At 36.7% G+C, this 15037-nt stretch overlaps 1 protein-coding gene across 1 annotated transcript; it reads left to right on the top strand.

Moving 5' to 3' along the window:
• The first annotated feature begins 1710 nt into the window (after nucleotides 1-1710).
• Nucleotides 1711-13783, top strand: LOC146473827 (EGF-like repeat and discoidin I-like domain-containing protein 3). Its single transcript, XM_085117906.1, has 7 exons — nucleotides 1711-1739; nucleotides 4291-4359; nucleotides 4742-5097; nucleotides 6390-6531; nucleotides 7813-8165; nucleotides 11811-11949; nucleotides 13527-13783. The coding sequence occupies exons 2-6, from the start codon at nucleotides 4296-4298 to the stop codon at nucleotides 11946-11948; spliced, it is 1053 nt and encodes a 350-aa protein (XP_084974032.1). The 5' UTR covers nucleotides 1711-1739; nucleotides 4291-4295; the 3' UTR covers nucleotide 11949; nucleotides 13527-13783.
• Nucleotides 13784-15037: the final 1254 nt, after the last annotated feature.

Below are 15037 nucleotides of genomic sequence, written 5' to 3'. Positions count from 1 at the left end.
ACATACCTTCGCTAACAGTCATATGAAGTAACGATACCCACACCGAAAGAATTATGAACATTTTGTTGACCAATTTTGAGCTAAGACTTAATTATTCAAACTGTAAGCTTATAGGCATAAGTTTACTAGTATTAGCCTCGTATTATTTTCTTGAAAACTGGGACGAGACAAACGAACATGGAGGAACTTATAGCGACCATCTGGCTCCTTACATCCTAAAAAGAGGCTAATTGCGGCAAATCTAGGAAAGAGGAAAAACAAAACTGATTTATACAAAGTCTTAATTAAACATAGCATCTCGAATGTCATGGTAACCTCAATCATTATGAGTCTTTTACTTTCCCAAAGGGAATATTTCCATAACAATGTTTCCTCATCTGTGGTGGTCTAACACCTTCAAAAAACAGAAAGTTATCCTACTTTGTTTGAAACTTCTCCAAACAAAAACTAACACAGAACAACATGTGTATTTGATTACGACAAAATTTATTATTTTTGCGAGTTAGATTTTGTGGTAGCAGCTGAAAACAACAGTGTTGGAGGTTTAATTTTATTCACAAATTTCCGTTTTATCTTCCCGTCTCGAAATTTCGGTAAGACTCGTCCGTAATAATTTCAGTTTAAAATAATTTCTGGTTTTATCGTAGACGTTCAATAGCGTTCAGTGATGTTGCATTTTAGATTTCAAGTCACGCACGGTTTACCCTGCAAACAGAGGCCCTTCGATCTTCGACTTATCTAGGAACTGATCGAAGGGCCTCTGCTCGCCTGGTATGCACGGTTACAAAACCTGTCAAACCTGACTGTGTGAGTGAGTAGTTATGTGATCAACCTCGTTTCTTGGGTCTTCGCGGTATTCAAAATAGCGGACAGCGACAAAGACTCTGGGACACACTGTAAAATACTCTGCGATTTGCTTCTGTACACTTTTTTTCCAGGAAAGATTGCGGAAAAGGGTGTATATTCTTGCAACAGATTCAATGGAGTAACAGGATTTCACTGAGAGAATTCTTAGTCTAATTTAGGTTTTCGATAAAAGATTGAGATTGATCACTAAGTTGACGTTGCATATGATTAACCAAACAGCTAGTTAAATAGGTCTTCAATCAAGGCGAAGTGTAGTCATTAGCGTATTGCCATTAGCTGCTATAAATGAGGCCATAAATGAAATTGAGCAGAGGGGTATTCGCCGAAACATTCTTTGAGTTAAATTTACGAACTTAAGTTAATTATTGAAACTAAAGAAAACAGCTCTTTTGAACTCTATTTACGACGTGACGTTTTGAATATGTATAACTTGATAGCTATCAAAATCCTGCAAGTTAATTTACTTAGTTTCTGCGATATTACCAAACTAAACAGCTGTTTAAACATAACCGTGATTCCTTTTTTTTCTTCTCCTTCTATTTCTTAATTATTATCATTATTTTCTTATTTCTTAGTTAGTGGTGAACATAATGTAATTCCTCCTCTCGAAAGTCTGGTCAATCGCGAAAATGATTGCTTGTTTTGTAATCGTTTCAGGGTTTGTTGGATATGGTGAACTCGGGATTTCGTGCCACGCGCGTTAACAAAATGGGACCTTGTCTGCGAGTGATCACGTAGTCGAACAGATCAGTAATCTGTTGTTTACCTCACTGGGTAAACCTCGATTTAAATTGGAATATATCACATATGCTCACTTATTCTTCTACTATTCTCACTCAAACGCACGGACTGCTTTGTTGAGCAAATCCAAGGTGTGGTAAGTTGATTTGACCCTTGATTTCCTGCGGAAGTGGTTGTTACATCAATTTTTAAGAGCTGAGCGTTGCTTTTTTCGGGACACTTATCTTGCTCACTTTTATTTAATCGTTTTTTTTTTTTACTGCTACTATTGAAAGATGATCTCCCTCTGGAGTCCCGAATAAAATAATTGTCGTTAAGTGCAATCGATAAATCCATTTATTCCCGCAGGAAATCATCCTGTAAATCAGGATTTTATTTCTGTTTGCTGCTGTTGGAGGCTAGCTTTACGTATTAGAATTACATCAATAAAAAAAACGTTGCTAAAAGAAGCAAATCGCGTCAAAGATATATATGTAAACTGTGTAACCACTGTAAAAGAATTAGAATCACTCTTACGAGAACGTTCAGAAAAGAAAATACTCTTTCACATGACTTTTTTGGAGTTTGAAAATTGAGTTTAAAACCGATCTTTGTACAAGCTAGCGCAATTTGATCTGTTAGGCTTTTTTACCGAAATTTTAATTTAAGTAGAAGAAAATTTAGGGAACTGAATCCATACTCTGAAGTTACCAGATGTTGTTGGCCTTTCAAAAATTAGACATTTATTTTTCGCTCTTGTAAGCATTTTTTGTTGTCCCTTCGAAAACGAAATGGTTAATTTTCGCAAGAACGAACCAAGGTCCAATTTTACACAAAAAAATTCTGACTAGCTATAGTTTCATCACATTTCAATCCGAAATAATGAGAGGATTAAGGTCTTTTACAACAGATGGTCACCGACATGAAAAATTAATTCCTGGCTTACAAACTTTGATGACACTTCTAGAAAATGGCTTTTCAGTGAAAATAATAAATTAATTTACAAAATTATACGTCAAAGCGATAGTAAATCTAAAAGTTACAATGATGAAATGATTTATATTAGAAGAGTAAAAATAAAGCTGAAGAAAGGTCGCTAAAAATAACAAGATAAAAAATTATGTAAAAGCTAAGACAAACTAGAGAGGAAAAAGGGGAATAAGTTGGCTCGAAGTTTACGCTTAAAAATAAAAACAGAGTTCCAGAGTTTTAAAAGAATTGTCCAAACTGTTCCACAGACTTAATATACAGTAATGGGATGTCCTTTGTCCAGATCTAGATTTAAATAGGGGAATTTCAAAAATATGGCGGGAATTTGATCTAGAGGTTTTATCTGACATTATACGTACGAAATGACTAAAGGAATAATTTAGGAAGATCGGTTATTCGCCTCTAGCTTAAGAGGAATTACAATTACAATTATTATTATATATATATATTTTTTTTTGGGAAGGGGGGGGGGGGGGGCGGGGTCGATTGAGCAGTTCTAAGACCAAAAAGGATATAATTACGACAACTCGCAGACAAAAAACGATCAAAACAAAATACCGCTTCAGAACGCCTCCTCAAAAGAAAACAAAACCAAACAAGGAGCTTTTAAGTGCGCTGCTACAATTAGTTGCAAAATTTCATGACACACTATCGACAAAACCCAATTTTCAATAGTCAATATTGGCCTGAGTCACGACACACGGTAATATTTCCTGTACAATTCCCCCTCCCGCATTCGATGTTGTCGTTTTACCTTTTACGCGTGGTCTAGATATCAAGGCAAAAGTGACCAAACATTTTTGTGGGGAGAGAAGGTGGAGACAGCGATCGAACGCGACAAGCCAAATATATCCTGATATGTTAACTCTTTTTGCAAAGTATTGTAGCTGCATTTCGATATTGGTTGATTTTGCCGGAAAATATAATCAGCACTACTTGAATAACTTTGTACAAGGGGTAAGAATTTTTGCAAATAAGTTTTATCTATACTGGCCATGGGGCGCAGCCGATAGAAACAGATCTCTGAGGAACTTCCAAAGGAATTTAAATCCGCTTCAATTCTTCTCAAAATGACCTTCTTTCTTCTCCTTTCAAGTTTTTTTTACAATTTTAATTAGAAATTGTAAATTTGTAATATTTATCTTCTTATTTAATTTTGCATTTCAAATTTATTTTTATTCTAGACATGAATTCTTGTTAACTTTGGTGTAAATTTTGATAAGCACACCACTCTTGGAGAGTATTATTTTTATTTTTAGGCTGATTTTTCTTAAACCTAAAGAAATCTCGCTTTTATGAGAATTGAACAGGGTTTTTATATTGAGCCTAAACTTTTATTCATCGTTCAGTTTTGTATGGTAGTTTCCATTGAGCAAAGGCAAAACTTATAAAAAGAAAAAGGATACAATACAGCCCCCCACCCCACCCCCCCCCCCGAAAAAAAAAAAAAAATAATAATAATAATAATAATAATAATAATAATAATAATAATAATAATAATAATAATAATAATAGTAATAATAATATAGCACATTCAAGACAAGAAATCAACTGATCAGTTCCATGACATGTCCTTGTCAATCAGCTTTTTAATTAGCATGTCCAGGGACTACCACAACCTCGCAATTTTTCAAAAGTAAAAACTTAAAGATATATACGCCATTTCGAAAGGGAGATGCCGGTTTGTTTTATCTGTTTTTATCTTTTACGTAGGTAAAATGGTTTTGTTGAAAATTGTTCCTCTGCTGCTTATGGGCATTATCAGAGCAGAAGGCCAATCACGTAAGTCTACAAAATCCAGAAATTAATGTAATGAAGTTGGCCCCTTTGTTTATCCAGTACATAGGAAAAGAATCATTAAACCCAAGAATATTGAAGATGAATCTGCCATTTGAGAACTGGGCGAAAAGAAGATTATTTCAGCTGGGATAAAGCCGATGATTTCGTCATTTCAAGGATGCGCCGTGTTTCACATACACACGGGGTTCTCATTACAACAACCAACTCTGTTAATGCACGGTCACCTGAAGGACAATTTGTAACAAATACGTTCCCTGCATGTCATGCCTTTACAAAACCAGGAAAGTCATGGTATAACTGATGAAGCAAGTACAATTAAACATCAATTGGTGCTAATCTTTTTTGGTTTCGTTTTCATTTCAAGCGGAATGTTTTAATGCTCTTGGTATGGAGTCCGGTGAAATACCAAACGCTAAAGTCACTGCTTCTTCCATGTATGATCACAATCATGCCCCCGGCCAGGGGAGGCTCCACTTTCAGGAAACCGCGCAGCATTCAGGAGGTTGGGCAGCTAGAACCAATGATGTTAATCAGTGGTTGCAGATTGACCTGACCTCTCCAGGCACCGAAGTAACACGTTTAGCCACGCAAGGAAGAAACGCGAACGAAGAATGGCCCGGGGGACCTCACACCCAGTGGGTAACCAAATACATGCTGATGTACAGTGAATATGGTTCAGAATTCCAGTATTACATTGAGCAAGGAAAAGCAGACGCAAAGGTATATATATATATATCTTATTATTAAAAACTCGATTATTGTACAATGCAATTCGGGCGATTTGATTGGCTTAGCGGCCAAGGTATTGAGCCATTATACCATGCCCCAAAAATAGAGACATTAAATTGTCTTCTAATTGTTCTTGAAAAAAACGAAATAAGCGAAATCTAGCAATATTTCTTGATTGTTTTAAATAAAACAATTATTCCACTCACGCTTTTTAGATCTGAGATGATTATAGCCAACTCGGCGCTACGTACCTTGTCATATCCAACGCGCGCTCGTGGAATAATTGTTAATTTTAACATAGCGCGCGTGCATCCTAATTTTATTCCTATTGGCGTACTCATGGTACATTTCTCAACAAACGCACTGCCGTGCGTCCATTTGATGACGTGTGCAATTCAGATGCAAAAAAAGGCATGCGCGCCATGTTATAACGAACTTTTTTATAGAGAGACAATACCATAAAAAAATGTATATTTATAAGAGCTCGTCGAAGTTTAATAAAACGTTAAGATTAGAATAATAATAATAATAATAATAATAATAATAATAATAATAATAATAATAATAATAATAAAAATAATCTTTATTTATATAGCGTTATTTCTACTAAGAAACTAATAACGCTTTACGTGTAAATATGTGATAAACTATGTGATAACAATACATGAAAATAATAGATAACAGTAACACCTAAAATATACAGACTATAATATGAATAACTAATCAAGATAAATATTTACAAGAAAAGTAATTCAACAATAATGAAAGAGTCAAAAAGCTTCTTAAAAAAAAACGTTTAAAAAGATATGATTTGATGAAACCGATATGAGAAACCACCTGCACCATTTTTTTATTGTTGTTGTTCAGAGAATTTTGTAATTAATCAGGAACAAAACCTGTTCTCCAGGAAACATTTATCTTATTTTCACTATGTTTATATAAACTAGAATATAACTCGACTATCAACAAAACACCAATGAAGGGTATGTGGTGAAAACACGTTGAAATCCAATTACTCCTGACTGAAAGTTTTTCAATAACCTGTATGACTTACAAGAAAACTAGGATCTTACACACCAATTTAAATGCTGGAGTAGATTGCAAAATCCTGATGTAAACTTTTATGGCATATTTTCAACTACTGTTCAATATGATCAAATTAGAGAGCATGTCATCTGACCGTTGTCAAGAAAGAACGGTTTTAAAACGTACAGCTGGAAAATTGGAACGACTGCAAATTTGTAACACGATGTTATAATCAGTTTCTCTTGGTGTTTATTTAGGAGTTTGTTGGAAACACAGACGCAGACACCGTGGTTACTCACGAACTCAATCCATCAATCATCGCACGCTACATTCGTTTTGTACCTACGGCATGGCATGGCCACTTATCAATGAGAGTGGAGCTCTATGGTTGCCAAATAGGTACGTCCCTCGTTAAGTGATTTCTTTATCATTTATAACTTAGATACAAAATAATTCTAGAACAACGAGAGGAAAGAAATCAACTCAATTCTTGAAAGGAACAGTTGCGATTTGTTTCAATGCATTTTTAAAAACGAAACTACGAGAAATTTTTTCAAGTCTAATAGTTTTCAGAACTTTTACCTAACAGTTTTCAAGTCTCAATCCATTCCGACCCACTCTGTCTCTTGCAAGTGGCAGTTATAGACGTTTTTATTGTAGTGGGCCGGTGATAATTTATTACAAAACTGGACAGTTATTTACTAATTTTTTGTTTCTGTTGATAGCAAAACTTTTCGCTTTTTGAAATGACATAAACTTCGCGTAATACTTCTCTTATAAGGCACTGTCACAATAAGCCATTTTTCTTGCAACTCTGGCAGAAATTACATGAATGTAATCGCTGCGTAATTTAACTAGCCCTGAGATGAACATACTTCGCAGTTCTTTTGTTGCTGCAGCTGTTGGAGAAAAGAATAAGTCGGTTCTACTCCGTACAACGGTGAATGCAGCAAAAATATTGCGAGGCAAGTTATTTCAGAGCATGCTACACTACGTAATACTTCGTACAACTTGTGTCAGAACATCGTTGTGAGACAAGTTGAAATAAAAACAGTGCCCCTGATGTAACATAGCCTTTATCATTATCATGTACTGCATAGTGGGTAATACGGTCGAACTTAAAATGTGAAAAAGAGGCATCGATCAGAGAGCTGGGTTCCTGACTCACAAACTTCGAAAATGCGTCACATGTCAATACCTTCATGATATGTCCACAGCTTAGGGTCGTGTCAAAAAAAAAAAAAAATGAAAAATCTTTCTACTCTTTTTCTCGCGCTTTGTTGAAGAAGACTAGTGCGGCCCATTAACCCTATTTAGACCTGGGGTGGGCAGATAGTTGAACTACAGTAAAGCAGGTTCACATGAGGTGCGGAAAGTAAACCTGGAAAAGTTTCAGACTTCAATGGCATTCGAGCTTATCATGTAGCTATCAAGCCAACTAAGAGCTTTTCAATTTGTGAATTCATAACAATACCCGGGCTTTGGTTACAAGAGTTTGTAAACGAAGATATACATCATCAGAGTACAAACTAAGTTACAATTTTTTTCCAACGGAAACTAATCAGTACTCATTAACGATATAGGCCTTTGAGATTGTGCTGGGCAAGATTCTAATTAATCGTATGCAAACATTGTTTACTATAAATCGTAGCTAATAGCATGTCTAATTTTTGTTTCAAGATTGTCTGAGACCTCTTGGCATGGAAAGTTATGCAATGCCAAACTATCGAATCAAGGCTTCTTCCGTATATGACGGCGATCATGCCGCCAGCCAGGGGAGGATGAACTTTCATGAAACTACAGTCAAGTCGGGATCTTGGTCAGCTGGAAGTAATAATCTTTACCAGTGGCTGCAGATTGACCTGGGTGCTCCGGATGACATTGTAAAGCGTGTAGCCACGCAAGGAAGAAATCTTAACCAGCACTGGCCCGGTGGAAAACACGGCCAGTGGGTAACCAAATACACGCTGGAGTACAGTGAAGATTGTAAGCAGTTCCAGGGCTACAAGGGAAAAGATCAAGGAACTGTCAAGGTAATTTCAAAGGCTTTGTTTTGCGCAAACCAGGTCTGACAAAGACCTCGTACCAGGAGCCCATTACCTGCTCGTACTTATGGCTTTTAATTACCGTTAACAGCACCTGTTAGTTCTTCTGAATTATTTAACCGAAACATAATTTAAAGACGGTGCCTCCTGATACATAAGTATTTTTGCGCGGTTCAAGGGCTACTGAAACCCAAAAAGAACATTGGGAGTGGCCATGCATTTTCAGAGATCATTAATCAGCAATAATTCGAAAAAGCTGTAAAATACATGTAATAATCTCAGAAGAAACGTGTGGTTTCTCCCACCCCAACAAAATTCCTTCATGGATTCCAACAATCCTTGCTAAGCTCTTCTTTCATCGCGTTGTCATATAACCGTACAAGAATATATTTTTCTCGCAGGAACTGTCATTAAGAAAATTGAGTTTCTCAGACCATGCTAAGATTCGCAGAATTCATGTGCAGTGTCAAAAAGAGACTCCATTCTTAACAGAGATACAATAGGTCTTATCACGGTTTTCGACGCCATATTGACGAGTAGGCAAACAGGCTTGAAATAACAGTGTTTGTAAAGAAATCCGATGTCAAATAATTCTCATAAAACATTACTTCTGAAAAATTCATGAATTGGAAACTTTTGGCACTAGGAAAAGGAGTTTAAGAAAAAAATTGGAAGGATGTAGCTTTGCCAGAAAGCGTCCAGTCGTGTTTTGAACTTTCCATACATTTGTCTGTAAAGCGAAACAGCCGTGACTGCAATTAAAAATAGTTCGCGGGAAAAAAATACAGGGAAATGTATGGAAAGTTCAAAACACGACTGGACGCTTTCTGGCACAGCTACATCCCTCCAATTTTTTTCTTAAACTCCTTTTCCTAGTGCCAAAAGTTTCCAATTCATGAATTTTTGAGAAGCGATGTTTTATGAAAATTATTTGACATCGGATTTCCATACAAACACTGTTATTTCAAGCCTGTTTGCCTACTCGTCAAAATGGCGTCGAAAACCGTGATAAGGCCTATTGAATTTTTGTGCTAACAAACTGTCTTATGGCGCGTTTTTGCGGTAAAATATCGAAATATCATTGCATCAATGTCATGTGTACATACATCCATGTTATGTGCAAGAAAAGATATCCGATGCAACGTGATAAAAGTCAAGATGTTCGACAAAACTAAAATACGAGCAAGCGGAAATGATTTAGCTCTTTGTTTCGCGCAATCACATGCGAAATTGCACACGTGCACGTGCGTGCTTCAGCTAATTTAATTTAATTTCACCAGTCGATTTAGTTTTCCTACAGTTTAGTTTTGTATTTTGCTAGCGCCGTTTACGCAGAGAGACAGAGCACCGGGTGATTATCTTTGATTTACGTACTTGTGTTAGTTATACGATTACTGTATTATTTAGCTTTCTATCTGTATTTTATTTGTAGGTTTTGAAATGATAACGGTGTATTAAATAGTTCTGACAATCGGCTAGCGAAACACTTTTAACCGGAAAAGATGTCTACACATGCAGCAGTTTTCCCACGCTTTTGCTAGCCCTGGGGACTAAATGATAACTGACAAGATGGCGGATTTCTAGCAATGGGTCGATAAAAATAAATATGCAAGGCGCACGGATTTGGTTTGGTATTATCGAGGAACTTTCTGTTTCTCTTGGTAACCTAATCACAAGTGTACGAAGACAAAGGCACACCGCGCTGTAGGACTCTGCGGAGATTTTTGTTCGCCGCCTTCAAAAAAACGAAAGAACGCTCGCTATTTTAACTCTTCATTGTTTCCCCTTTGATTTGATCTGGTCTGAACATTTGTGACAGCGTTTATAACGTTCCACAGAAAATATTGGACAGACCTACGATCCGCAGGACGATCCGCCATGTTAGGATGGCCAATGACGGCCAACAAAGTGCGGGAAAACTGCGGTATGTGTAGACACCATTTCCGGTTAAGAGTTAAATCATTTTCCTTCCACATCTTTTAGTTGTAATCATTTCCGCTTCCTCATCTGTTAGTTTTATCGCACATTTTTTTTAGTTTTAACGAATATATTTTTATCTTATTGATCATCTTTTACTTGTATCACATAACACAGTACATCTTATACTTCACATAACATGGATGTATGCAGCATAATATTGATGGATGTACACATGACATTCATGCAATGATATTTCGATATTTTGTCCGTAAAAACGCGCCATACTATTGGAAAGATTCAGTGAAGGCTGAACCAGATTTTTAAAGCTATAGTGCAGAAACACGTCCGAAATTGGCTCATAATCACTCACTTAGAGTGGTTTCCAAGTGAATTTGCGTTTGCTTTCGTTTTCCTTTAAAACGCCATGTGATCGGTTGGTAAAACTCATGCCACTTCATCAACCAATGAGAATAAGATACAAACACAGAGGGTGTCAGTAAAACGCGGGGTCGGGGTCTCTTTTTCTTTTCTTTTTTTTTTTTTTTTTTTTTTTTTAATTTTCAACATCACGGGTCATTTGCGGGTTAAATAAGGATTAAAGCCAATATGAAAAAAAGTCTCTAAAGCTTGCTAGGTTAGGAGAGGTCATTGGTGACAACACTCGATGTAGTTCCGTATTCTGGCGGACATTGGTTCCGTGAATTGACTACCTTTTATTCTATGAGGCAAAAAATACAAGGTACGAGACAATATATTCCCTTGAACTAACAAATTCGTGAACTAGAATGTGCATGAACTTACTATAAACACCCCCGCCGCCTTCCATGATCGTGCTCGTTTGTTACAGTCAACCCATGTCACGTGTGACTATTATTTCCGAGAATGAAATAAAAATGCGTTCTAATTCCATTGCAAAGCTCGGCATTCGAATGGAATGTAGAATATTTCTATGGAAATCTTTCCGACAAAGATGCATTAACTGACAAAAATAAACAAATAAAAAAAAAAGTTCAAAATACTTGTGAGACGATTGTTATTCTTCAAATACTTGTGCTGTAATGTAAAGAAATGTTCATAGTTTTATAACGTCAATGAACTAAGGAAATTTCTACAAGAACTCTGAAATCTCATTGGCGACATCAAAACTGACATGTAAATTTAAAAACTCCATTCAAATTACAAAAAAATGGTATTGACTGTCAAACTCCCTTCCTTCCAACGTGTTGTAGAGGGAGGATGATGGTTGATTGGGAAAAACGATTGATGCGCAGTAAAACTATCTGTATGCACAGTATAAGAAAGCAACACAGGGCGCATAGCGTAACCTGTGAGCCAAGCGAAACTTAAAATAGTACGTGAATAAAACAATAAAACAATTATTATTATTATTATTATTATTATTATTATTATTATTATTATTATTATTATTATTATTATTATTATTATTATTATCATTAATTGTTAAAATAATAAAAAAGAGACCCCGACCGCGACCCCGTCCTCGGCGCCGCGTTTTACTGACACCGAAACACAGAAGTGACTTTGTCGCGTGCATTTTCCCGCGTTTCATGCCGAATGCGTGGCTTTCTTTCGAATTCTGATTGGTTTGTTGTGTTGATTACGATTGTTGAGGTTTGCAGGATTTTCCTTTGACAAATGTGAAATAGAAAAAACCTCTATTTTAGCCAACAATTTATCGTCTTATTTACTCAGGAATTTGATGGAAATGTAGACCGGGACACTATCGTTGCTCATGATCTCAACCCACCAATTTTTGCACGTTGCATTCGCTTCCGACCAAAGGACTGGCATGAACACATATCAATGAGAGTGGAACTCTATGGTTGTTAAGGTACCAAAGACTTGCTATTCTGAAAATTAATCCTGCGTTTCTTTCGGATCAGTTTTAAATATACTTATATAATAGAAGTACAGCGAAGAAGGAAAACCTACAGATGGCAATAAGATCACAGTAATTTTTTGCAGGGGGCCCCCGGTTGTACAGTACAGAGAAGCCTGTAAAATGATGAATGCTTTACCCTATTCCCAGAATGAAGTGTAGTGCTTTTTGAGTGAATTCGAGGCTGGAGTTGAGTTTGTCTTGATACCAGGCTTACTTTTTTTCATGTGTAAATCAGCAGGGCAGTAGGCTGGGCTGGGGGGAGGAAGGGGTGTGGAGAAAAGGAAACGAGCCAAGGGAAGGGGGGTTCGTTCGGTGGGTTGGTGGTTATTACCCCTACCCACTACCTCCAACTTGAAATTTCCGGTCTTGGTGTTAAATTATCAGGTAGAGGGTCTGTCAAAAAGATTTTTTTTCTGTTTTATAAGGGAAAATTCCTTTTAAATTTCTCTTTCACAAATGCATACTTTCTGTTTCAGTAAAAATAACCAAATTTCCTGAAACCTTTCACAGATATTTATTATTTCTGGTTGTTACGTGATCTCTGATGTTGATTTCATCTTTTAAGGCTATATTCTCACTAGCTCCAAATGGATCTGGTTCAAAGATCGGGCGGAATAGGGCTTTTATTCACACGGGACCTGGTACCCGTACCATTTGGGACCGATTTTTTGGACCTGCAAACCAAAGGTTCAATTTCAGAAATGTTCCGGTCTTCAATGGAACCGGCGTCGTATAAACAACTAGAAAAATTCGTTTTGCTGCCAGCAACGTAATTTACGCTGAATATTTTTAAAATTTATTGCGTTTTGATCGTGATTTTGACTAAGTTAGTTGCGAGAATAAAGAAAACATCAATCGAACTACTTAAAGCAGAGGCGGGAAAACAAGATGATAAATGGCCATTTCTTTGCTTAGTAGGATTTAACTACTTTAGGGCAACTAACCGTACCATCGCTCAAATGGCAGAACCTAAAAAAACCCAGCGTACAAAAGCATATAAAGCTCCTCTTTTACAGCGACTTCTTGTGTTCTGCGTCTGATTTACTAAAAAAAAAAAAAAGCTAACGTGCCCTGTTGATCTACCACCGGATTGAGTGAACAGACGGGTCCCGCCTAACGAAATCTATTTGGGACAGGTCTGGTGTGAACATAGCCTGAAATCCAAGCGCTATGTTTACCCCTCCCTCCTTATAAACAGGCCCTAAGAAGCAATTGTCAATTTTATGAGAAAACGAACTAAAAACTAATGCTAGTTCCGTTTATAGTTCATTTGCAAGATTTAGCAATGCTGGTCATCAAGAAAAAGGCACTTGCTTTTCAATAAAAAAGGAGTGAAATCAGACAAAAATGAAAGTAATGTGCCGTATCCGGACTAAGAACAAGAGCTAACTTCAATCTGCAAATCCCAAAGCTATAGTTTCGTTTTATTATAGTAATTGCTACATAGCGTTCCATTTCAATAAAAATTAGCTGACAGTGATACGTAAACACATACAAGTTTAATAAATTGTGTCAATTTCTTCCAGATGGCGGACCTGATAACTTGAACACTGGAAACAAGCATCGGATGCAACAAAGAAATGAAGAACTATTAAGGGGTTTAAACATAAGGGACAAAAGAGAAAGACCTAAGGTTGTTATATTTGACCTTCGGTTGCTAAAAATGTATCAGCATAAGGGAAAGGAATAACAGATAAACCGCTGGCTTTAGACAACACCCTCTGTGTTTCCATGGAGTTGTTGTAATCGCTTTAATGATGGAATAAAATAACGTTGAAATGCATTTGCATAGTGAGTGACCATTCTGGAAAGTTAATATGCCGAAGCTTTACGCAACGATTTTAGGGTAAAAATCATTACGCCAGCCTCAAGATAATTAAGTCAGCCGTCAAACGGTTTCATTGTCCTTAAAATATCACTTTCCCAGCTGCACATTCCGGCCCTCTGGCTCTTAAAGAATCGTTTCAACTGGTAAACCAGTTGAATTTCCGCCGCGAAGCACTTCCGGTTTCACGGTATTAATAATTTTCTACATTGATAACCTGTTTCTGACCACAAAACAACCTCCAAAACAAAATGCATCTTAATGTTAAAAAAAAAAAAAAAAAAAACAGGAGGGTTTTCCAATATACACGAATAGATTCCAGTCGTGTATCCCCCTGATCGATTGAATTTAAGGGAAGTGGTGAAAATAGAAAGTAAGCTACGGGACGGGTAGACACGTGGAGGTTGCAGTGGACTCTCTGGAAGCCTATTCGCTAAAACTCATAGAAAATCCCATGCATGTTTGAAGGACGACCGTGAAAATGTTGACCATAGGAGTCCACAGAATCCATTGGTCACGAATAGATTCCAGGAGAGTTCACAAATCCCTAAAATGAAATTATCTGCTAACAACTGTTATTCCTCAAAACACGAATGAATATAATTTCATTCCTTAATATCCTCTTATGACCTAACTGAGAACGTTTTTTTCTAGAAATCGCCTTTTCCTCACCGAGTTTCTCCGTTTTCCACCGTGATCTCCGTAACTAGTCGACGCCATTTTGGAATTGGCACTTTAAACTTGAAAAATTTAGCTTGCATATTTCAGGTTTTGATTTGAAGAGGAATTACATGCGCTTAAATGATAGTGTCTCTTAAACTTAATTTTCAATCAATCTCTTGTTCTGAGGAGCAAAAAATTGACTTTGTAAAAGTAGGGTTAACCTCTAGCAAATCATTACAGCCACAAAGAGAATTCTCGGTTTTCACGTGACGTCACCAAATTCTAGAACTCAAAACTGGGAGGCCTACAAAATTTTTACCTTCATTCAAGGAAAGATTACCTAAAAATATGTCTGTTCGCAATTTCTTAGCTCGATGTCGTGCTTCCTTTTGAAAGGAAGTTTCAATTTCCGAGTTTCCATCGTGCGTGACATAAGGAGGACCGCCGTGACAGAGCTTTTCCGTATCTTAAAAATGACTCTTCGGGTGATTTTCAGCATTCTAAACAATTTAAGTTTGAGGAGAAATATTAATCTAAACATTCGAAAAT

Source organism: Pavona decussata, unplaced genomic scaffold (assembly GCF_977016875.1).
Source record: "Pavona decussata unplaced genomic scaffold, jaPavDecu1.1 SCAFFOLD_92, whole genome shotgun sequence".
In the NCBI taxonomy this organism is placed as follows: Eukaryota; Metazoa; Cnidaria; class Anthozoa; order Scleractinia; family Agariciidae; genus Pavona; species Pavona decussata.
Note: the sequence above shows the minus strand (reverse complement) of the source record. Positions and strands in the feature narration are given on the sequence as shown.